The sequence below is a fragment of the Lolium rigidum genome, chromosome 5 (genome assembly GCF_022539505.1).
Source record: "Lolium rigidum isolate FL_2022 chromosome 5, APGP_CSIRO_Lrig_0.1, whole genome shotgun sequence".
NCBI lineage: Eukaryota > Viridiplantae > Streptophyta > Magnoliopsida > Poales > Poaceae > Lolium > Lolium rigidum.
In genome coordinates this window covers 267869156-267895537 of record NC_061512.1, presented here as the reverse complement: position 1 = coordinate 267895537, position 26382 = coordinate 267869156, and the positions used below count along the sequence as shown (strand labels likewise).

The 26382-nt window shown below is 44.0% G+C and overlaps 1 protein-coding gene across 1 annotated transcript; it reads left to right on the top strand.

Annotated features, from left to right (window-relative positions):
• The first annotated feature begins 7246 nt into the window (after nt 1-7246).
• LOC124653879 (28 kDa ribonucleoprotein, chloroplastic-like) lies at nt 7247-9681 on the top strand. Its single transcript, XM_047192939.1, has 4 exons — nt 7247-7684; nt 8606-8707; nt 8950-9231; nt 9342-9681. Exons 1-4 carry the CDS (start codon nt 7262-7264, stop codon nt 9402-9404), a joined length of 870 nt encoding a protein of 289 aa, XP_047048895.1. The 5' UTR covers nt 7247-7261; the 3' UTR covers nt 9405-9681.
• Nucleotides 9682-26382: the final 16701 nt, after the last annotated feature.

Here is a 26382-nt window from a genome sequence, read left to right as displayed (position 1 = left end):
ACGAGTGTCATGGAGAGGCCTCGTATTTACAAGAAAGTGAGTGGGAGCTCAGTAGCGTTCCTGATATTATATGTAGATGACATATTATTGATTGGGAATGATATAGAACTATTAAGCAGTGTAAAAGGTTATTTGAATAATAGTTTTTCAATGAAAGACCTTGGTGAAGCATCGTATATATTAGGCATCAAGATTTATAGAGATAGATCAAGACGCCTAATAGGGCTATCACAGTACATACCTGGACAAGATTCTAAAGAAGTTTAGAATGGACGAAAGTAAGAAAGGATTCTTACCTATGTTACCAGGCAAGGTTTTGAGTAAAACTCAAGGACCGGCTACGGCAGAAGAAAGAGAAAGGATGAGTCAGATCCCCTATGCCTCGGCAGTAGGCTCTATTATGTATGCCATGCTATGTACTAGACCGGATATAGCACATGCTGTTAGTTTGACTAGCAGATATCAAAGTGATCCAGGGATGGAACACTGGACATTGGTCAAGAATATCCTGAAGTACTTGAAAAGAACTAAGGATATGTTTCTTTGTTATGGAGGTGACCAAGAGCTCATTGTAACCAGTTACACCAATGCAAGTTGGAACACTGATCCTGATGACTCCAAGTCACAGTCTGGGTACGTGTTTATATTGAATGGTGCTGCAGTAAGCTGGGCAAGCTCGAAGCAGTGCACGGTGGCGAAGTCTTCAACATAATCAGAGTACATAGCGGCTTCAGAGGCTTCATCAGAAGCGGTATGGATGAAGAGGTTCATTGTAGAGCTCGGTGTGGTTCCTAGTGCATTGGACCCACTAGTCATCTACTGTGACAACATGGGTGCCATCGCCAATGCACAAGAACCAAGGTCACACAAGAGGCTGAAGCATATCAAGCTGCGTTACCACACGATTCGAGAGTACATCGAAGATGGAGAAGTAAAGATTTGCAAAGTACACACTGATCTGAATGTAGCAGATCTGTTGACTAAAGCTCTCCCTAGGGCAAAGCATGACCAACACCGTAATGCCATGGGTGTTAGGTACCTTACAATGTAATCTAGATTATTGACTCTAGTGCAAGTGGGAGACTGTTGGAGATATGCCCAAGAGGCAATAATAAAAGTGGTTATTAAATATCTTTATGTTTATGATAAATGTTTATATACCATGCTATAATTGTATTAACCGAAACATTGATACATGTGTGATATGTAAACAACAAAGAGTCCCTAGTATGCCTCTTAACTAGCTTGTTGATTAATGGATGATTAGTTTCATAATCATGAACATTGGATGTTATTAATAACAAGGTTATATCATTATATGAATGATGTAATGGACACACCCAATTAAGCGTAGCATAAGATCACGTCATTAAGTTATTTGCTATAAGCTTTCGATACATAGTTACCTAGTCCTTATGACCATGAGATCATGTAAATCACTTATACCGGAAAGGTACTTTGATTACATCAAACGCCACTCGCGTAAATGGGTGGTTATAAAGGTGGGATTAAGTATCCGGAAAGTATGAGTTGAGGCATATGGATCAACAAGTGGGATTTGTCCATCCCGATGACGGATAGATATACTCCGGGCCCTCTCGGTGGAATGTTGTCTAATGTCTTGCAAGCATATGAATAAGTTCATAAGAGACCACATACCACGGTACGAGTAAAGAGTACTTGTCAGGAGACGAGGTTGAACAAGGTATAGAGTGATACCGATGATCAGACCTCGGACAAGTAAAATATCGCGTGACAAAGGGAATTGGTATTGTATGTGAATGGTTCATTCGATCACTAAAGTCATCGTTGAATATGTGGGAGCCATTATGGATCTCCAGATCCCGCTATTGGTTATTGGTCGGAGAGAGTTCTCACCCATGTCCACATAGTTCGCGAACCGTAGGGTGACACACTTAAGGTTTGATGTTGTAATGGTAGAACTTGAATATGGAATGGAGTTCGAAGTATTGTTCGAAGTCTCGGATGGGATCCCGGACATCACGAGGAGTTCCGGAATGGTCCGGAGAATAAGATTCATATATAGGAAGTCATTTTATAAGTTTGAAAATGATCCGGTGATTTTATGGAAGGTTCTAGAAGGTTCTAGAAAAGTCCGGAAGAAATCACTAAGGAAGGAGGAGTCCCGGAGGGACTCCACCTCCCATGGACGGCCAACCCTAGAGGGGGGTTCCAAGGTGGACTCCACCTAAGGGGGCCGGCCACCCCCCCACATGGATGGGGGGAATCCCACTTGGGTGGGAGTCCCACCTTGGGTAGGTTTCCCTACTACATGGAAGGTTTTGGGTTGGGGTCTTATTCGAAGACTTGTAGTCCAACACTTGGGGGTTCCACCCTATATAATGAGGGGCATAGGGGAGGGGGCCGGCCACCACAAGCCCTCAAGGAGGCCGCACCCCATAGTGGCCGGCCACCCCCTCTCCCAAACCCTAGCCACCCCCTCTCCTCCACCTCTCCCGCAACGCTTAGCGAAGCTCCGCCGGAGTTCTCCATCGCCACCGCCACCACGCCGTCGTGCCGCCGGATTCAAGGAGGAGCTACTACTTCCGCTGCCCGCCGGAACGGGGAGAAGGACGTCGTCTTCATCAACACCGAACGTGTGACCGAGTACGGAGGTGCTGCCCGATCGTGGCACCGTGATCAAGATCTTCTACGCGCTTTTGCAAGCGGCAAGTGATCGTCTACCGTAGCAATAAGAGCCTACTCTTATAGGCTTTGGAAATCTTCAAGGGTGAGTCTCGATCATCCCCTCGTTGCTCCCGTCTTCTAGATTGCATCTTGGCTTGGATTGCGTTCTCGCGGTAGGAATTTTTTTGTTTTCTATGCAACGAATCGCTACAACTACTGGTGAGAGTCTTACTAATCTATTGTGCACATTCAGTTTTTCTTACTCGATGTTAAGTCTAATTCATGACGTCTATATAAACATGTGCAGTTTCCACTGGATTCTGCTAAACATTAAATTTGATAAGAGAATTGTTGAAGTAAGCGACCCATTGAATAGAGGCCTGGACGGGTTCCGCGACTTGCAGGAGATTCTCCAGAGGTAATTTCAATTATTGTCGCGCTATATCTTTCGTGAGATATCAATTAATCATCCATTATATTAATTCTATCATTCTTTTGCCTGGCAGGGTTTGGACATCTTTCAAGGAGGTTATTACGGGTGAGCACTTCGCGTAACAGCTAACATTTACTATTGTACCGTGCGCCCGAGCAGCCACGGGGACGAATCTATGTGGATACTACGTTTGCGAGTCCATTCGCATGTTAACGACTGAGCAACACAACGATAATAGATTCAACGTAAGCAATAACATTCACAACTTTAATTTATTATCGTCAATACTTCGTTATCATGATTGATATAATCATATTCATCTTATTTTCCTATATAGGTCGACTACATGCGGGAGACCCTACAACCACAGGAACACGTACTAGGAATTACGGAGGAACTGGCGACATTTCTGTTGACAGAAGTAATAAACGACAACGGCCGGTTTAGTCCAAAGAGGCGTCGGTAGTAGGGAGCTCCATGTATATGTATTAGTTCGAATAGACGACGGGCTTTTGTCCCGGTAGTCGTGAGCTCCATGTATATGTATAAGGGGAATCTACAAATAGATCGACTTTTGCTTTCAATATTTGTTTGCTCGATCTATATACAATGAATGAATGTGTACAACTTGTAGTAGCGTATAAATATATGTAACTTTTATTTTGAAATGAAAAAATGAAATAAAAGGGGGGACGGTGGTGGGGGGTGGTGGTGCTGCACCACGTACTCAAACCCTAAAGCAGCAGCGTTCTGCGCGCGCCCGTAGATGTCCTTTTGTTGCGGGTCGTAATACCACCCACGACAAAAGGGGCTGTCCCCTGCGCGCCCCGCACCTGCCACGTGGTGGACCATATGTCGCGGGTGGTAACTGACCCGTGACAAAAGGTCCACCTTTTGTCGCGCCTTCGTTGTCGCGGCTGGCCGCCCGCGACAAAAGGGCCTAACGACCCGCCACAAATGGCCTGTTTTCCACTAGTGATATTCTTGACGAGCACGTGTAACTCCATCCCACCAATGCAATGCATAGCCATCAAAATCTGAGGAAGCAAGCTTAATCTTCCTGTCTTCAGTATAGTCATGTAGGCGCCATAACTTCTCAATTTTCTGCTACCAAGTGAGGTATTCTTCAACATCAGGACCTCCTTCAAATTTGAGAATTTTGGCTTACCCAAACCACCGTCTTGCGGTTGTGGAGGAACACGGCGAGCTCCGAGTTCGGCAAAGCCATGACCACGGTTACCACGTCCAACACCACGACCAACACCACGCTCTTCAGCAGCGGTTCTTCATCAAGGTTACCGTGATTACTCTCCTCATCTTCATGATGTGACTATTGTTGTTGTTGAGTCATATTATCAATGGCAAGTGTCAACGCTTGAAGACTGGGTTGAATATCCATCATTTGTACTTGGATTGTATATTGACGGTCTCATTAGTAGTGCCAAGCTTCTTGGTGACCTTCTGTATGTCATCATTAAGTCCTTCACCCTGTTCGCGGAATTCACGTCGCATCTCATTACGAAGTGCTTCATACTCCCTCCAAGAAACAATATCACCTCTATCCTTCTTTTTCCGGTCAACAATTTTAGCATCACTAGAAGACATGGTTAGTAGGTAAGTGCACGAAAACAAATATCTATGGTGGTACTTTCACAACTCACTCAAAACTGATAAGAAAGGTAAATCTTACCGCTCCAAAGTGAATTAGTATTTCTTACCACTTGGATTGACAACTAGTGCAAGGATGTAGCGAAGCGAATATCAAGGTATAAGAACAATCACACGACAAAGCAAGATATATGTGGGGCTGTAGGTAGGCTACCTATTTGCACCAATAACAAGCTCTAGCGCTGACCGTAGAAAACAACCAATGATACTCACACAAGGCGATAAATGTGGCAGTGCAACTACATGGATCAACAGGTTGCAATGCACTCAGAGACACTAGCAAAGCTCAACGGAACATGCACAAGATTGCTCAACTACGGGTGCAGAAAAGTAAACTAGGCCTTCACTTGATCTCTTTACTAGCACTTAAAATTTTTTATTTTTCTTTTTATTACACGTAGCACTTGTAGCTCTTTTTGCTTCTTTTTAGTTTTCTCTTTTTTGATTTTATGACTCTACTCCTTGTAACACGGCAAAACAGAAAATTGCAAAGCACCAAAACCCTAATGAGTAGCCTGTCGAGCGGTAAAACTAGTCTCTTTTGGAAAAGTTCCTAGTCACGTATATCGAAAGGCTGTGTCTATGGTTGGGAACAAGCAAACTGTACGCTATGTGGACTCGGAGCAACAAAAACCGACAACTAGATGATAGCGAAAACACAAACCCTAACAATCTACTAGATGGAAGAAAAGATACGCAAAAACAAAACTATGAAAAGCAACTAAAACTTGAAATTGATGCAATCTAAGGCTATGGCAAACCCTAACCCTAATAGGCTTTTTCTGGATAGGAAGCACTCACAACTCAACTATGGGGTGGATTATGAATGGCTTACAGAGGAAACGCTGAAATCTGATACCAAGATGATAAGGGGTTGCCCGATCTTCTCAGTAAGCTCGGTGGATGGTGATGAACACACGATGAACACCGCAGAGATAACACGATGATGAAGTGGAGGATAACTTGTATGACGCAACGAGTCACTCGATTGGTCCCTGTCGCCAATGCAACAGCTCTCAACCCTGCAAGATATTCGCAACTCCACACACGTGCGCACGTAGCCGCCGACCACAAAGCGGTAAATTGCAACCTTCTAATTCCCAATGGAACAATAGATCACACAAACTTTCAGTAGCAAAACACCAGATCGATGCGAATTGGTGTATAGATTCAATAGAGTTGCAAAACAATCAACTATGAACTAGTGTTTATCTTAAACGTGGTCTAAGCCAAATTTGGGGGTGTCATGGGCATTTATATAGGAGTTCAGGACGACCAGAAGTTGAAAACTACGGTTACCTAACCGACCCCGATCGGGATCTGGTCGAGACTGACTTGGACACGACCAACATGGGGGTCGGTCGACCGGGCCAGGGGCCGGATGGTCCGGTAGGGACCGGGCCTGGCACCGGGCTGGCACCGGGCGGAGATGCCAGACTTCCTGGATCGGTGCCCGGTGTGCACCGACGCAGGAATCGGCAGGCGCCGGGTCACCCGGCGTGTGGATCGGTGGCACCGGGTTGGCCGGCGTGGCGGCCGGTGTCGCCGAGCGTGGCACCGACATGGACTTCTTCTCCTCCCTCCTTTGCACATGCCTCCCTCTCCTCCCTCACGCGTCTATGTGATGTCTTCATGTCCATCACCATGTCCAGCTGTTCTCCTCCTCCTCCTTGTGCGATGCTTCCTTTATCCTCGTACCTGATCATACACAAGTCAAAGAACTTAGACAGTATAAAATTCTCATTAATCAAAGTATCATTTAAGAACAAGTTCACCTATTTCTTTAGTAGCTTCGCACGAGCTCTTGTCATAGGTCGAATTCTGACTTCATTGGACTTAAACTTCACAGCAACATATTCTTAATCTTGCAATGACGGAGGTCGTAGTTCGGTAGGGATGTCCTCATCATTGCTTAGTACATCTAGTATGCTTGAGTCTCATATGTTAATAGCTGTTATAGTCGATGACGTGGGTTTAGCCCACTGATTGGGGTCGCAGTGGCGCACCCCAACGATCGAAGTTCGATTACTGTCAGGGACGAATTTCGAAATTGTCACGCTAAGTCCCGCTTCTACTATATCAAAAAGTGTCTAGTTCTCCTAGACACGATTTCTTTTTTAATAGCTGTTATAGTCATGTTTAATATTCTGAATAAATAGTGGATTTTTTTGCCTAATTATCCAACATGTTCATCCTGATTTTTTTTCTGAACTGGAACATAGTTAATCCATCTGTTCATCCTGATTGACAGAACTGAATATGCAGTATGTTCATCCAGTCTCTTTTTTTTTCTGAGTGGATTATATGTAGTACCATGTTCATCCAGTCCAGCCCTGCCCTTTGAACTTTGTCTACTAGAATGGGTAGATAGCGGGCCGTTTCGGCCCTGCGCAGCCCAAATGAAATACTGTACGAGAACGAACAGATGAGTAAACAAATCCCGCAAAATCCTCACTCTTTCCTTCTCCTCCCCAAACCCACAAAATCCCTTATCCTCCGTCTCCACCGTCCATGGCGATGGCGTCCTCCCTCGCCGCCACCCTCCGCGCCCTCGTCGCCGCCCCGGCCGCCGTCTCCCTCCCGAAGCCCTTCCTCGTGCTCCTTTCCCCGGCTCTCCCGGCCCGCCACCTCGGCCTGCGCTCCGCCCGCCCGCGGCTCCCGCTCGCCCCGCTCGCCGCCTCCGACTCCTTCGAGTCCTCCGTGGAGGTCGCCGAGCCGGAGGCCGCCGCCCAGGACGAGGCCCTGGAGGCCGTCGCGGAGGAGGAGGTTGCGGGTGTTGAGGAGGAGGTTGCGGCGGCGGAGGAGGAGGAGGTCGGTGAGTACGTGGAGCCGCCGGAGGAGGCCAAGGTGTACGTCGGCAACCTGCCCTACGACGTCGACAGCGAGCGCCTCGCCCAGCTCTTCGAGCAGGCCGGCGTCGTCGAGGTCTCCGAGGTGAGCACCACACCAGTTCCTCTTCGGTAACTCCTCCTTTCTGCCGTTGCCTCTGCTAATTTTCCTGCACGATGGTCTTCGCCATGCATACGTTTGCCTGAAGTAACTTAAATCCTCAATGGGCACATTGTGTGCCATACGACTGAAATTGGGCACTGCGACTATTGTAGCAATTGAATTCAGTCCTGGGCTTGCCGTGTAAATGTCTAGCTGAATGCGGTGGTTTCCCTGCTCAGAACCTCTCAGGGTGGAGCTACCAGGATTGTACCTTTTTTTTTTGCAACCAAGCAGATTCTCGGTATTGACTGTTACCAAGCAATTGAATTCATGAATGAGCTAAGCTGCAAAAAAAGGCTAATTAAAAACTAGTCAATTCAATGATCAGCCTCCATGGATTCACCTGTATAGGCTGCGGCTAATGTTGCAAAAATAAGAGCTTGAATACCGCTTGTAAATGATTCAAGAAACATGACAGATATAGGGACTACTAAGGGGTGCTGTTTCGCAAGCCTTTCTGTGTTGTATGTTCAGGTTGAACTAGGATGCTATGTGGTATTGTTTGAAGTATGCTTATGTTGTGGGGATTGCAAGTTCTTGTCAGAATTATTATGTCTTTGCCTGTTTACTCGTTAGACCAACGAATGTGGCCTTTTTCTGAAACTGCGAAATTTAAAGTGATCCTACTGTGATTTGGCTTCTACTACGAAGTTTTGCTTGCACAAGACGTAGAATCTAAATGCATTTGTACCACAGAACAACTGAACAAGTATTGTTTCCTGACCTCGTATGGGTTATTAACACGTAGCGTTGTATCTGCTTCACCAGCATTGTTGGTGGGGTAGTCCGTCGGTTAGTAGTTGCTTGGATACTGTATGTGTTTCCTTTGTCCTAAAATGCAGTTTCTGTCTTGTGGCTCTACAGGTCATTTACAACAGGGAAACAGACCAGAGCCGTGGATTTGGGTTCGTCACCATGAGCACCATTGAGGAGGCTGAGAAGGCTGTGGAAATGTTCCATCGCTACGTGAGTGTACTTGATAACTCATGTGCCTATTTTCCTTGCATGTTCTGAATTTAGTCTTCGGAACCTCATAGAATGTTCTCCCATTTTACATTTGAATATGTTTCCTGTCCTAGGTCTCAATTTGAATATGTTTCCTGTCCTAGGTCTCAAGTTAAAGATCATGTGCAGTTCATTATATTAAGCACGAGCTAAAGAATGCATGCAAATTTGATGCTTTCCCGAATGACCTTTAACGTGGACAGGATGTGGGTGGAAGGCTGTTGACTGTAAACAAGGCGGCTCCTAGAGGTGCCCGTGTGGAGAGGCCTCCCCGTGATTCCGGGTCTTCATTCAGGATTTACGTGGGCAACCTGCCATGGCAGGTGGACGACTCTAGGTTGGTAGAGATGTTCAGTGAGCATGGCAAAGTTGTCGATGCTAGGGTTGTCTACGACAGGGACACCGGGCGCTCACGGGGATTCGGTTTCGTGACAATGGCATCGCAGGTGGAACTGGATGATGCTATTGCTGCCCTTGATGGACAGGTTAGTATGCAATTGATATCATTGCCACTTTCATACTGTGAAACAATTATGGTTTATACCGAGATAATCAATGTCCTTCGATGAGTCTGATCGCTGTCTGAATTTTGCAGAGTTTGGAGGGGCGTGCCCTACGAGTGAATGTCGCAGAGGAGCGGCCACCGCGGCGGTTCTAGATAAAGATGTATTTGTCGGTGGTCTACAGCATGCCTTCTGCTTAAGAGTGACGATAGCACGTCCAATACCGTTTTAGACCCTCCGTTGTCCTCCCATCCATTCTTGTGCCATGTTTCTTCCTTCTGGTGTTTTTTTTTTTTGTTCTTGCTATCTGTCCCTTGGTTCCCTGATCTCAATTTGTCGATGCAATGCAAAAGTTTTGTCTGACATATATATGTTTAATCCCCATGATTCATGCTTGCATGATATGCAAAAAGGAGTCCAAAATGTTTTTTTTTTGTGATCCTGGTTTAATAGTTTCTACGTGCCGTATGGTTTAACATCACTTGATGCAATAGGGACTCCCAATCCTGAAGCTATGTAGTTTTGCTCAATTCGTCTGTCGACATGTTTATTCCTTCCCTGCAGGAGCAAGAGCAGCGCGGTGTGTTCTGGCACATCCTTGTTGATGTCGAGAGGTGCCTGCACCATTGCCGCACCTCCAAACACCCATCAACAGGCATGAGGGAGAGGTTGAATATATAAGCAAATTACCATATGATTTAATTCGAATAAACAGTTGATAAAATCATGAATATAGAACTAAAAAGTAAACTAGACATGTAGATTAACAAAGTAGATGAACAGATAGCATCGTTGGTGTTGTTGTCCATGTTGAGGTTGCCAAAGAGGTCATTGATTTCTAGGAAGAAGTTGTGGTTCACGAACTTGTCGTCGGATAGCATTGTGTTGACAGTAATTGCGCGTAAATGCTCCCCTGACTGCCTCTCTATCAAGTGTAGAAACTGATAAGCTTCGTTAACACTAGGAAATATCTGGCTCTGTCCCAACATGAGAAACTATAAAAGACACCAACCACACCGTAGTACTAGGTAGCATAAAGTTTTCGAGTTCCCTGGAGAGCTTATTTGTAACGTTCATCAGAGTACTACAAACCTTGCCGATCAAATATTTGCTTTCTTTAAAAGATCCAAGATGTGTTTTCTTTGACAAAGAGCCAATCCATCATCAACATCACCACATTTACTGAATTGGTTAATGAATTTTACGCAAACAGCTGTCAATTATTTGTGTCAAAAAAAATTATTTGGTGCGGCATACCCAATGATAAAGTCCTAGATCCGCCATTGTCGACAGATGCATTTTATCAATGACAGATGAAATGATAAAGTTGCTAACATCGATAGAGGAGGAAACTCAAGCGTAGCTCGGGCACTTCATATCATGTTCTTTTGTGCGAACTTAAGTAGCATCATGCTCTCACGCATTTGATCGAGAACCTCTTGTTCATTAGAAGGGAAGGCTAACCAGCATACACCTCTCAAAACTAAGTGTGGCTCACACACAAAACTCTGGCAGACACGATGATATATAAGAAAAACTTTAATCCTAGGTTGTATCTGCAACCAAGACTAAAGATGGACCTTTTAATACCGGTTGAGACACAAACCGGGACTAAAGAGACTCGCGCCTACCGCAAACCCCCTTAGCCTTGGTTTAATTATGCCTTCAACCAAAACTAAAGATCTCATTTGGACACGAACTGATGCTGGCCACGCAGCATCCTAGCCGTTGTAACCAAAATTGTTTTCACACAACATTACGATACTCCCTCACTTTTTTTTTACTTTGCGTTTTGGCATTTTTAAAAGACAAGCACCGTCAAGTTTGACCAAAATTGTACTAAAAAATATCAACACCTAATACCTAATAAATATAGTACTCCCTCCGTCTAAAAACAAACGTCCAATTTTGTCTAGATAAGGATTTATCTAGATGCATTTTAGATAAAATTAAGATACTTATTTTTACACGGAGGGAGTACAAAAATATAGCTTATGGTGATTCTATTAGTATAACTTTTACATTGTAGATGTTAATAATTTTTCCTATAAATTTAGTCAAACTTGACAAAGTTTAACTTTGGCTAAAGCAAAAACATGAACTAATTGTGAACGGAGGGAAGGGAGTATGCAGCCGTGACATAAAGATTCTTACTGTATAACAAATAACCAAAATATCCCAACAAAGAGTTCTAGTAGTATTAACAAATCTGATCAATAAGTAAATTAGGTTTCGCTTCATCCGAGCTGATTCTTGCTTGAATTTCTTGGATGGTAGCAATAGGAGGTTGAGGTTGGAGCCACACGCGCGGCGATGGCCCTGTGTTCCACCGAGGATGCAACCGTCTCACGAGCTTAGCCTCACCGTCAACCAGGCTATACCTGAAGACATCGCGGTTTGAAACAAAATAGACGCACCCACCACCCATGTCCAGCTGGGAGCTGTCCATGGCGAAGCTGACAGGGTGCCCGAGGAACAGGACATGATCACGTAAGCTCTTGCCATCCCTCGGCGCCCACCGCACCTCGCCGCTCGCTCCTTTTTCCAGCGCGTGCACCGTCACTAACAGCTCCGACGGGTCGACAATGGCGTCTTCATTGAAGATGATCTGCTTGGCCAGGACAGACACCCACAGCAACTCGCCACGAGACTCCATGACGTAGTTCCAATCACGAGTTTTCTTCGTTTCCTCATTTGCATCCCACCTCGCAAAGCTATTATTGTCTCCAACTCCATCCCGTGTGAGTACATACCAGAAGTCCACACCGACAGATAGTAGGACCTTGCCGTCGTGGTAGGCGGCGCAACGGTGGTGGGGAACTGGGAGCTCTAGAACCCTTTTCATGATTCTCCATGCTGCATCACCGGGACCTAGGATGGCAACGGTGAAGACGGGATAGTTTGTGTACAGAGTGCTGTAGAGAAAGATGGTGCCATCCTTGTAGACGGTGCCACACGCACCCCCTATCGTCTGCTTGATGTCATCGTCATCATCCGGAAATCGCGGAAGCGGAGTGATGGCTCCACTTACAAGGTCGATGAGTCTTGGATCGGGACTTGCTGAGAACAGCCAGGCGACGGTGCCATCGGCTGTAGCCACCCAGTTCTCCTCGTCCCCCGGTGCCGGCTCTGAGAGGACGTGGTCATGGTCGGTTGACGGCTCCGAAGAAGAGACCACCGCTACAGGGAAGTTGACGCGGGAGTGGACGATGTGGTCGTCGCACAGCCCTAGTAGCCACGGCTGGAAGGTGGGTCGCGTCGCCGGTGAGGCGGTGAGGCGGTGAGCGCACCGGCGCCGTGGCATGCCATGAACAGCAGATGGCATGGAAACGAACAAAATCAGCAGGGTCGTGTAGTCGGCCGGAGACGTCGATGAGCAGCTCCGACGGGAGATCGGCCCATGAGCAGGCGTCAGCCACTAGTAGAAATATGGCTTTCGTCCAAAGCTCCTAGGAGCTTTAGTTCCGTTTTTAAAACGAACCGGACCCGTGGGGGCATTGGTCCCGGTTTGACCGGCGCGGGGTGACACCATCCTCTAGTCCCAATTCGTTTGGGGCCTTTGGCTCCAGTTTGTAATGCAAACTGGGTATTACAAACTGGGACTAAGGGGGTTGCAGCAGAGCGCTCCAGGCCATGTTAGGCCCCGAGCTGCTCATCGACGCCTAACATGGCTTGAAGCGCTCTGTTGCAACCCCTTTAGTCCCGGTTGAGAGGTGTATATTGCTTTGCTCTCTTCTTATGCACAAGAAGTGTTCGATGAAATGCCTAAGGGCTCTTGCCACTTGAGTTCACACAAAACAAGCCACACTTAAATCTTGCTCCTGTCATTTTCCTTCTCCATCGAGGTTAACAACTTTATCCTTTCATCTGTCATTGATGAAATACATGTGTATATATATACATCACTTCACTAATCATGATGTTATGTAATGGTTTTGATACGCTTAATTATATCATGCAGATGAATCGGCAATGGATGTACATTGACCAACGCCTTCACGAGTTCATTTCGAGCCTGAAATTTTTCATCGATGTGGCTGAGGAAAACAAACATAGTGGTTTTATATATTGTCCATGTGTTAGCTTTCTCATTTTTTAAAATTAGATGGAACGCGTGCGGGACTTTCTCCTAACGGAGGATCGCACACGAGCAATTCAAGAGAAAATTGCGGGATTCTCACTTAGGAAGGTCATAGCTCCAACTAAAGCATACCATCTGGAGTTCATATATGACATTAGGGATACAAAGTAGAGATGGTAAGAGAATTGACTTTATATTGTAAACATGCATTACGTGTACTGTATTTCATGACGATGTCAATATATTCATGACGATGTTGTGGTTTCTTTAATGATGTATGCACTGCAAATTTGAATGAATAATATAAAACCCTGATACTCTGCCGCGATAGATAAACACTGCTCCACCCTAAACATCTGCCGCGATAGAGAAACGGTCATTTCCTCTGCCGCGGCGGAGAATCTTTAATCCCGGTTCGTATGATGAATCGGGACCAAAGGTCCTCCACCGCGAGCCCCCTGGCTGGCCGCACCACATGGAGGACCCTTTAGTCCCGATTTAGGTAGAGGCCTTTAATCCTGAATGCTTAGTCCCGGATTCAAAACTAGGACTAAGGCGGTAAAGCCCCAAATGCACCTGGACCGAATCCCTATTTTCCAGTAGTGAGCCTTGAGCTCTGCTATCATGATGGCGGCCGGAGCAGAGCTATGGCGCGTGCCCGGCGATAGATCGACACAAATCAAGGGATCACGCGGCCCTTCCCTTCCCCATCTACAGGAAGAAGGGCGATTTGTGCAAACCCAGGGCGCTCCACCTCGCCGTCGCCGAATCAGCGGCTCCCTCGCCCTCTGCCGGCCGCTCTAGCGGCGGGAGGACGGGGGAGGCCCAATTCGCGACGTGTATATAGTGTAAGTGTGTCTAGGGAGCCAACCGGTGGCGTCGTGGAGGCGGCGGTGCGACTGGATCAGCGTTTTGCGGGTGGTGGTCTCCCCTTCGACGGCGAAGTTCCGGTGGAGCTCCGCAGTGGACCAGCTCGCTGCTCCGTGGAGTGGCCGTGCACGGCTCCCCCCTACCGGAGTTCGAGAGATGGCGGATCCGGCGGTTGAAGATCTGGAGGAGGTTGGTGATGTTGAGCGGTGCGACGACGACGACGGCCATGGGTGCAGGTCCTTCGGGACCATTGACCGGCGACTTCCCGTTCCGCCTGGGGGTGTGATGTCTACGGGTGCTTCTATTCTTGTAGACAGTGTTGGGCCTCCAAGAGCAGAGGTTTGTAGAACAGCAGCAAGTTTCCCTTAAGTGGATCACCCAAGGTTTATCGAACTCAGGGAGGAAGAGGTCAAAGATATCCCTCTCAAGCAACCCCGCAATCACGATACAAGAAGTCTCTTGTGTCCCCAACACACCTAATACACTTGTCGGATGTATAGGTGCACTAGTTCGGCGAAGAGATAGTGAAATGCAAGTGGTATGAATGAATATGAGCAGTAGTAACGGCGCCGTAAAAGTGCTTGCCGGCGTGCAGTTGATGGTAGTAATATTGCAGGAAGTAAAGATGCAGTAAAACAGTAAACAAGCGATGATTGCAGTATTTGGAAACAAGGCCTAGGGATCATACTTTCACTAGTGGACGCTCTCAACATTTATCACATAAATAAATAAGTTCTCTTCCTTTGTGCTACATATACTCTTGTTTGATAATGAACACCATTCGTTGTGTAGGGCTACGAGAGCACCTCAATGCCGGAGTTAACAAGCTCCACAACATTCGACATTCATATTTAAGTAACCTTTAGAGCATAATAGATCTTTGCAATTTAAACCGAGTACTAACATAGCATGCACACTCGTCACCATCACACTACGAAGGGGGAATAAATCACATCAATACTATCATAGTAATAATTAACTCCATAACCTACAAGAGATTATGATCATAGCCTACGCCAAGTACTACACGATGCACACACTGTCACCATTACACCGTGAAGGAGGAATAGACTACTTTAATAACATCACAAGAGTAGCACATAGACTAATAGTGATACAAAACTCATATGAATCTCAATCATGTAAGGAAGCTCATGAGATCCTTGTATTGAAGTACATAGGAGAGAGATTAACCACATAGCTACCGGTACAGCCCTTAGCCTCGATGGAGAACTACTCCCTCCTCATGGGAGACAGCAACGTTGATGAAGATGGCGGTGGTGTCGATGGAGATGCCTTCCGGGGGCACTTCCCCGTCCCGGTGGCGTGCCGGAACAGAGACTCCCGTCCCCCGGATCTTGGCTTCGCGATGGCGGCGGCTCGGAAGGTTTCTCGTACCGTGGCTTTTCGTATCGAGGTTTTAGGTCGGGGACCTTTAAATAGGCGAAGAGGCGGAGTCGGAGGGCCGACGGGGCGATGACACAACAGGGGGCGCGGCCCGGCCCCGGCCGCGCCGCCCTATCATCTCGGGCCCACCGGGGCTCCATTCTCGTGGCTCTCGGGTGTTCTGGAAGCTTCGTGGATAAATAGGATGATGGGCGTTGATTTCGTCCGATTCCGAGAATATTTCCTTACTAGGATTTCGAAACCAAAAACAGCGAGAAAACAGCAACTGGACCTTCGGCATCTCGTCAATAGGTTAGTTCCGGAAAACGCATAATAATGACATATAATGTGTATAAAACATGTGAGTATCATCATAAAAGTAGCATGGAACATAAGAAATTATAGATACGTTTGAGACGTATCAAGCATCCCCAAGCTTAGTTCCTACTCGCCCTCGAGTAGGTAAACGATAACAAGAATAATTTCTGAAGTGACATGCTATCATAATCTTGATCATACTATTGTAAAGCATATGAGATTAATGCAGCGATTCAAAGCAATTATGAAGATAATGAGTAAACTAATGAATCATATAGCAAAGACTTTTCATGAATAATACTTTCAAGACAAGCATCAATAAGACTTGCATAAGAGTTACTCATAAAGCAATAAATTCAAAGTAAAGGCATTGAAGCAACACAAAGGAAGATATAAGTTTCAGCGGTTGCTTTCAACTTCAACATGTATATCTCATGGATAATTGTCAACACAAAGCAATATAACAAGTGCAATAAGTAAACATGTAAAAATCAACGCACACAGTTGATACAAGTGTTTGCTTCTAAGATAGAAAGAATAGGCAAACTGACTCAACAATAAAGTAGAAGAATGGCCCTTCGCAGAGGGAAGCATGGATTAAATCATGTGCTAGAGCTTTTTAAGTTTTGAAATCATATAGAGAGCATAAAAGTAAAGTTTTGAGAGGTGTTTGTTGTTGTAAACGAATGGTAGTGGGCACTCTAACCCCCTTGCCAAACAGACTTTCAAAGAGCGGCTCCCATGAAGGACGTTATCTCTACCAAGCAAGGTAGATCATCCCTCTTCTCTTTTGTTTACACATGTACTTTAGTTTTTATTTATGGATGACACTCCTCCCAACCTTTTTCTTACACAAGCCATGGCTAACGTGAATCCTCGGGTGCCTTCCAACATTCACATACCATGAAGGAGTGTCTATTTGCAAAATTAAGTTCCTTACCGATGAATCAGAGCAAAACATGTGAAGAGAATTATTAATGAAGGTTGATCAATTGGGGGCTGGGAACCCCGCGCCAGCTCTTTTTGCAAAATTATTGGATAAGCGGATGAAGCCACTAGTCCATTGGTGAAAGCTGCCCAACAAGATTGAAAGATAAAACACCACATACTTCCTCATGAGCTATAAAACATTTACACAAATAAGGAGTAATAAAGTTTTGAATTGTTTAAAGGTAGCACATGAAGTAATTTACTTTGGAATGGCGAGAAATACCATGTGGTAGGTAGGTATGGTGGACACAAATGGCATGGTTATTGGCTCAAGGATTTGGATGCATGAGAAGAATTCCTCTCAATACAAGGCTAGGCTAGCAAGGTTGTTTGAAGCAAACTCAAGTATAAAAGGTGCAGCAAAGCTCACATATGAACATATTGTAGCTATTATAAGACTTTACATTGTCTCCTTGTTGTTCAAACACCTCAACCAGAAAATATCTAGACTCTAGAGATCAATCATGCAAACCAAATTTTAACAAGCTCTATGTAGTTATTCATTAATGAGTACAAGGTACATGATGCAAGAGCTTAAACATGATCTATATGAGCACAACAATTGCCAAGTATCACATTATTCAAGACATTAAACCATTTACCACATGCAACATTTTCCGTTTCCAACCATATAACAATGAACGAAGCAGTTTCAACCTTCGCCATGAACATTAAGAGTAAAGCTAAGAACACATGTGTTCATTTGCAACATCGGAGCGTGTCTCTCTCCCACACAAGCATGAATTTATTCAGAGAATGAAAATAACAAAACGAAAATAAAAGCACACAGACGCTCCAAGTAAAGTACATAAGATGTGACCGAATAAAAATATAGTTTCAAGAGAAGAAACCTGATAAGTTGTCGATGAAGAAGGGGATGCCTTGGGCATCCCCAAGCTTACATGCTTGAGTCTTCTTGAAATATGCAGGGATGAACCGTGGGGGCATTCCCAAGCTTAGACTTTTCACTCTTCTTGATCATATTGTATCATCCTCCTCTCTTGACCTTTGAAAACTTCCTCCACATCAAACTCAAAACAAACTCATTAGAGGGTTAGTGCATAATCAAAAATTCACATGTTCAGAGGTGACACAATCATTATTAACACTTCTGGACATTGCACAAAGCTACTGGAAGGTAATGGAACAAAGAAATCCATCCAACACAGCAAAAGAGGCAATGCGAAATAAATGGCAGAATCTGTCAAAACAGAACAGTCCGTAAAGACGAATTTTGTAGAGGCACCAGACTTGCTCAGATGAAAATGCTCAAATTGAATGAAAGTTGCGTACATATCTGAGGATCACTCACGTAAATTGGCAGATTTTTCTGAGTTACCTACAGAGAACACTGCCCAAATTTGTGACAGACAGAAATCTGTTTCTGCGCAGTAATCCAAATCTAGTATCAACCTTACTATCAAAGACTTTACTTGGCACAACAAATGCAATAAAATAAAGATAAGGAGAGGTTGCTACAGTAGTAACAACTTCCAAGACTCAAATATAAAACAAACTTGCTGTAGTAAAATAAACACATGTGTTATCTCCCAAGAAGTGCTTTCTTTATAGCCATTAAGATGGGCTCAGCAGTTTTAATGATGCACTCGCAAGAAATAAAAGTTGAAGCAAAAGAGAGCATCAAGAAGCAAATTCAAAACACATTTAAGTCTAACCCACTTCCTGTGAAAAGGGATCTTGTAAATAAACAAGTCATGTAGGCGTAATGCAACAAGCATAGAAAGATAAAACAAGTGTAACTTCAAAAATTTCAGCATATAGAGAGGTGTTTTAGTAACATGAAAATTTCTACAACCATATTTTCCTCTCTCATAATAACTTTCAGTAGCATCATGAGCAAACTCAACAATATAACTATCACATAAAGCATTCTTATCATGAGTCTCTGATGTCTACGGGTGCTTCTATTCTTGTAGACAGTGTTGGGCCTCCAAGAGCAGAGGTTTGTAGAACAGCAGCAAGTTTCCCTTAAGTGGATCACCCAAGGTTTATCGAACTCAGGGAGGAGGAGGTCAAAGATATCCCTCTCATGCAACCCTGCAACCACAAAGCAAGAAGTCTCTTGTGTCCCCAACACACCTAATAGGTGCACTAGTTCGGCGAAGAGATAGTGAAATACAGGTGGTATGAATATATATAAGCAGTAGCAACGGCACCGTAAAAGTGCTTTGCCTAGGACAAGTAAACAAGCAAGTAGTAACGCAGCAGTAGTAACGCATAGAAACAAGAAACAAGCAACGATAGCGATATTTAGGAACAAGGCCTAGGGATCATACTTTCACTAGTGGACACTCTCAACTTTGATCACATAACAGAATAGATAAATGCATACTCTACACTCTTGTTGGATGATGAACACCATTACGTAGGATTACACGAACCCTCAATGCCGGAGTTAACAAGCTCCACAATTCAATGTTCATATTTAAATAACCTTAGAGTGCATGAAAGATCAACACGACTAAACCAAGTACTAACATAGCATGCACACTCGTCACCTTCACACTATGTAGGAGGAATAGATCACATCAATACCATCATAGCAATAGTTAACTTCATAATCTACAAGAGATCACAATCATAGCCTACGCCAAGTACTAACACGGATGCACACACTGTCACCATTACACCGTGCAGGAGGAATAAACTACTTTAATAACATCACTAGAGTAGCACATAGATAAATTGTGACACAAAACACATTGCAATCATAAAGAGATATAAATAAGCACTTCACTATGCCATTCATAACAAGCGAATAAGTATTCCGTGAAATATAGCCTAAGAGACCCACACGGTGCACACACTGTCACCTTTACACACGTGGGACAAGGAGTCTCCGGAGATCACATAAGTAAAATCCACTTGACTAGCACAATGACATCTAGATTACAAGCATCATCATATGAATCTCAATCATGTAAGGCAGCTCATGAGATTATTGTATTGAAGCACATAGGAGAGAGATTAACCACATAGCTACCGGTACAGCCCCGAACCTCGATGGAGAACTACTCCCTCCTCATGGGAGACAAGCAGCGTTGATGAAGATGGCGGTGGTGTCGATGGAGGAGCCTTCCGGGGCACTTCCCCGTCCCGGCGGCGTGCCGAACGAGACTCCTGTCCCCCAGATCTTGGCTTCGCGATGGAGGCGGCTCTGGAAGGTTTCTCGTACCGTGGCTTTTCCGTATCGAGGTTTTAGGTCAGGGACCTTTAAATAGGCGAAGAGGCTGCGTCAGAAGGTCGACGAGGCGGTGACACGCTAGGGGGGCGCGGCCAGGGCCCAGGCCGCGCCGCCCTGTCATCTGGGGGCCCAGTGGCCCCCCTCTGGCGACTCTCGGGTGTTCTGGAAGCTTCGTGGAAAAATAGGATGCTGGGCCTTGATTTCGTCCGATTCCGAGAATATTTCCTTACTAGGATTTCTGGAACCAAAAACAGCAGAAAACAGGAACTGGCCCTTCGGCATCTCGTCAATAGGTTAGTTCCGGAAAATGCATAAATATGACATAAAGTATGCATAAAACATGTAGATAACATCAATAATGTGGCATGGAACATAAGAAATTATCGATACGTCGGAGACGTATCAGCATCCCCAAGCTTAGTCTCTGCTCGTCCCGAGCAGGTAAACGATAACAAAGATAATTTCTGGAGTGACATGCCATCATAACCTTGATCATACTATTGTAAGCATATGTAATGAATGAAGCGATCAAAACAATGGTAATGACATGAGTAAACAAATGAATCATAAAGCAAAGACTTTTCATGAATAGTACTTCAAGACAAGCATCAATAAGTCTTGCATAAGAGTTAACTCATAAAGCAATAAATCAAAGTACAGGTATTGAAGCAACACAAAGGAAGATTAAGTTTTAGCGGTTGCTTTCAACTTATAACATGTATATCTCATGGATAATTGTCAACATAGAGTAATATAACAAGTGCAATATGCAAGTATGTAGGAATCAATGCACGGTTCACACAAGTGTTTGCTTCTTGAGGTGGAGAGAAATAGGTGAACCGACTCAACATAAAAGTAAAAGAAAGGTCCTTCGCAGAGGAAAGCATCGATTGCTATATTGGTGCTAGAGCTTTTATTTTGAAAACAAGAAACAATTTTGTCAACGGTAGTAATAAAGCATATGTATCATGTAAATTATATCTTACAAGTTGCAAGCCTCATGCATAGTATACTAATAGTGCCCGCACCTTGTCCTAATTAGCTTGGACTACCGGGATCATCGCAATACACATGTTTTAACCAAGTGTCACAAAGGGGTACCTCCATGCCGCCTGTACAAAGGTCTAAGGAGAAAGCTCGCATTTTGGATTTCTCGCTTTTGATTATTCTCAACTTAGACATCCATACCGGGACAACATGGACAACGGATAATGGACTCCTCTTTAATGCATAAGCATGTAGCAACAATTAGTGTTCTCATATGAGATTGAGGATATATGTCCAAAACTGAAACTTCCACCATGATTCATGGCTTTAGTTAGCGGCCCAATGTTCTTCTCTAACAATATGCATGCTCTAACCATTAAAGTGGTAGATCTCCCTTACTTCGAGACAAGACGGACATGCATAGCAACTCACATGATATTCAACAAAGAGTAGTTGATGGCGTCCCCAGAAGCATGGTTATCGCACAACAAGCAACTTAATAAGAGATAAAGTGCATAAGTACATATTAAATACCACAATAGTTTTCAAGCTATTTGTCCCATGAGCTATATATTGCAAAGGTAAAGAATGGAAATTTTAAAGGTAGCACTCAAGCAATTTACTTTGGAATGGCGGAGAAATACCATGTAGTAGGTAGGTATGGTGGACACAAATGGCATAGTGGTTGGCTCAAGGATTTTGGATGCATGAGAAGTATTCCCTCTCGATACAAGGTTTAGGCTAGCAAGGTTATTTGAAACAAACACAAGGATGAACTGGTGCAGCAAGACTCACATAAAAGACATATTGTAAACATTATAAGACTCTACACCGTTTTCCTTGTTGTTCAAAACTCAATACTAGAAATTATCTAGACTTTAGAGAGACCAAATATGCAAACCAAATTTAGCAAGCTCTAGGTGTTTCTTCATTAATGGGTGCAAAGTATATGATGCAAGATCTTAAACATGAGCACAACAATTGCCAAGTATCAAATTATTCAAGACATTTTAGAATTACTACATGTAGCATTTCCCGATTCCAACCATATAACAATTTAACGAAGAAGATTCAACCTTCGCCATGAATACTATGAGTAAAGCCTAAGGACATATTTGTCCATATGCAACAGACGGAGCGTGTCTCTCTCCCACACAATGAATGCTAGGATCCATTTTATTCAAACAAAAACAAACCGACGCTCCAAGCAAAGCACATAAGATGTGATGGAATAAAAATATAGTTTCGGGGAGGAACTCGATAGTGTTGTCGATGAAGAAGGGGATGCCTTGGGCATCCCCAAGCTTAGACGCTTGAGTCTTCTTAGAATATGCAGGGGTGAACCACCGGGGCATCCCCAAGCTTAGAGCTTTCACTCTCCTTGATCATATTGCATCATTTCCCTCTCTTGATCCTTGAAAACTTCCTCCACACCAAACTCGAAACAACTCATTAGAGGGTTAGTGTACAATAAAAATTAACATGTTCAGAGGTGACACAATCATTCTTAACACTTCGGACATTGCATAAATCTACTCGGACATTAATGGATCAAAGAAATTCATCCAACATAGCAAAAGAGGCAATGCGAAATAAAAGGCAGAATCTGTCAAAACAGAACAGTCCGTAAAGATGGATTTTATTGAGACACCAGACTTGCTCAAATGAAAATGCCCAAATTAAATGAAAGTTGCGTACATTTCTGAGGATCACGCACGTAAATTGGCATAATTTTCTGAGCTACCTACAGAGAGGCAGATCGGAATTCGTGACAGCAAAGAAATCTGTTACTGCGCAGCAATCCAAATCTAGTATGAACCTTACTATCAAAGACTTTACTTGGCACAAAAATTCAATAAAATAAGATAAGGAGAGGTTGCTACAGTAGTAACAACTTCCAAGACACAAATATAAAATAGAGGTACTGTAGCAAAATAAACACATGGGTTATCTCCCAAGAAGTTCTTTCTTTATACCACTAAGATGGGCTCAGCAGTTTTAATGATGCACTCGCAAGAAATAGTAGTTGAAGCAAAAGAGAGCATCAAGAGGCAAATTCAAAACACATTTAAGCCTAACATGCTTCCTATGCATAGGAATCTTGTAAATAAACAAATTCATGAAGCATGATGCAATAAGCATAGAAAGATAAAACAAGTGCAGCTTCAAGATTTTCAGCAAAAAGAGAGGTGTTTTAGTAACATGAAAATTTCTACAACCATATTTTTCTCTCTCATAATAACTTTCAGTAGCAACATGAGCAAACTCAACAATATAACTATCACATAAATCATTCTTATCATGAGTCTCATGCATAAAATTATTACTCTCCACATAGGCATAATCAATTTTATTAGTAATAGTGGGAGCAAATTCAACAAAGTAGCTATCATCAAATATAGGAGGCATATTGTAATCATAATCAAATTTATCCTCCATAACAGGTGGTACTAAAAGACCAATATCATTATAATCATCATAAATAGGAGGCAAAGTATCATCAAAGTAAATTTTCTCCTCAATGCTTGGGGGACTAAAAATATCATGCTCATCAAAGCCAGCTTCCCCAAGCTTAGAATTTTCCATATCATTAGCAACAATGGTGTTCAAAGCGTTCATACTAATATGTTCCATAGGTTTTTAAATTTTCGCATCAAACCATCCATGTCTTAAATCAGGAAATAGAATAAGAAGCTCATTGTTGTCCATTATGCCAAACTAGTGTAAACAAGAAACAAAAAGATGCAATTGCAGGATCTAAAGGAAATAGTTTCGAGCACATACACAACGGCGCCAGAAAAGTACTTTACCTGGGACCGGAGTATGAGTGCCTTTTACCTTTCCTCCCCGGCAACGGCGCCAGAAAATAGCTTGATGTCTACGGGTGCTTCTATTCTTGTAGACAGTGTTGGGCCTCCAAGAGCAGAGGTTTGTAGAACAGCAGCAAGTTTCCCTGAAGTGGATCACCCAAGGTTTATCGAACTCATGGAGGAAGAGGTCAAAGATATCCCTCTCATGCAACCCTGCAACCACAAAGCAAGAAGTCTCTTGTGTCCCCAACACACCTAATAGGTGCACTAGTTCGGCGAAGAGATAGTGAAATACAGGTGGTATGAATATATATAAGCGAGTAGCAACGGCACCGTAAAAGTGCTTTGCCCGGACAAGAAACAAGCGTAGTAACGCAGCGAAGTAGTAACGCATAGAAACAAGTAAACAAGCAGCGATAGCGATATTTAGGAACAAGGCCTAGGGATCATACTTTCACTAGTGGACACTCTCAACTTTGATCACATAACGGAATAGATAAATGCATACTCTACACTCTTGTTGGATGATGAACACCATTGCGTAGGATTACACGAACCCTCAATGCCGGAGTTAACAAGCTCCACAATTCAATGTTCATATTTAAATAACCTTAGAGTGCATGAAAGATCAACACGACTAAACCAAGTACTAACATAGCATGCACACTGTCACCTTCACACTATGTAGGAGGAATAGATCACATCAATACCATCATAGCAATAGTTAACTTCATAATCTACAAGAGATCACAATCATAGCCAACGCCAAGTACTAACACGGATGCACACACTGTCACCATTACACCGTGCAGGAGGAATAAACTACTTTAATAACATCACTAGAGTAGCACATAGATAAATTGTGACACAAAACACATTGCAATCATAAAGAGATATAATTAAGCACTTCACTATGCCATTCATAACAGCGAATAAGTATTCTGTGAAATATAGCCTAAGAGACCCACACGGTGCACACACTGTCACCTTTACACACGTGTGATGACCCACAAGTATAGGGGGTGTATCGTAGTATCTTCGATAAGTAAGAATGTCGATCCCAACGAGGAACAGAAGGTGTTGACAAGCGTTTCGATGAAGGATTCACCGTAAATGCTCACGAGACAAGTATTCGAGGGGTTTTGATGTAACAGTATGAATAAAGTACAAGTAAGTAAAATGCGAGAGAAACAATTGCAGCGAGTGGCCCAATCCTTTTAGCACAAAGGACAAGCCGGTTTGTTTACTTATAATGACCAAACGTTCTTGAGGACACACGGGATTTCAGTCTAGTGCTTTCGCTACATACGACTGATTAATCTTCATTGTTTTGATAAGTGTTGTGTGGGTGAACCTATGCTAATGTACCGCCCTTCCTAGGACTAGTACATACTTGTGATTATACCCCTTGCAAGCATCCGCAACTACAAGCAAGTAATTAAGATAAATCTAACCACAGCCTTAAACTCTGAGATCCTCGCGATCCCTCCTCGCATCGATATACCAACGGGGGCTCAGTGTTTCGTCACTCCGGCAACCCCGCAATTGGCAAACGAATACAAGATGCATTCCCTAGGCCCATAAATGGTGAAGTATCGTGTAGTCGACGTTCACACGACACCACTAGAAGAATAACACCACAACTTAAATATCATAACATTGAATATTACTCAACCATAATTCACTACTAACATTTAGACTTCACCCATGTCCTCAAGAACTAAACGAACTACTCACGAGACATCATATGGAACATGATCGGAGGTGATATGATGATGAATAACAATCTGAACATAAACCTTAGTTCAACGGTTTCACTCAATAGCATCAATAACAAGTAGAAATCAACACCGGGAGAGTTTCCCCTATCAAACAATCAAGATCAAACCCAAATTGCTACAGCGGTGACGAGGTGCTCTCACGAAGCTTCCGTGAACCGGAAGGACGAGACACGACGAGGGGCCACGGGTGGCCAAGCCCAGGGCGGCGCTGGCCCCACCCCGGCCGCGCCGGGCCTACGGTGTGGGCCCCGGTGCCGCCTCCTTTGACTTGCCCTTCCGCCTGCACTTAAAGCCTCCGTGACGAAACCCCGCACCGAGAGCCACGATAGCGGAAAACCTTCCAGCAGACGCCGCCACCGCCGATCCCATCTCGGGGATCCAGACAGATCGCCTCCGCACCCCCGCCGAGAGGGGGAATCATCTCCCCTGAGGACTCTACACCGCCATGGTCGCTCCTGTGATGTGTGAGTAGTCTACCCCGGACTATGGGTCCATAGCAAAGAGCTAGATGGTTGTCTTCTCCCCATTGTGCTATCATTGTCTGCATCTTTGTGAGCTGCCTAACATGATCAAGATCATCTATATGTAATCTCTATGTTGCGTTTGTTGGGATCCGATGAATAGAGAATACTTGTTATGTTGATTATCAAAGCTATGCTTATGTGTTGTTTATGATCTTGCATGCTCTCCTCGTTATTAGTAGAT

Coding starts and splice junctions, on each gene's coding strand:
- LOC124653879 (XM_047192939.1), top strand. CDS start 7,262: ATGGCGATGGCGTCCTCCCTCGCCGCCACCCTCCGCGCCCTCGTCGCC. Junction 7,685..8,605: donor GCGTCGTCGAGGTCTCCGAG/GTGAGCACCACA, acceptor GTGGCTCTACAG/GTCATTTACAACAGGGAAAC. Junction 8,708..8,949: donor TGGAAATGTTCCATCGCTAC/GTGAGTGTACTT, acceptor TAACGTGGACAG/GATGTGGGTGGAAGGCTGTT.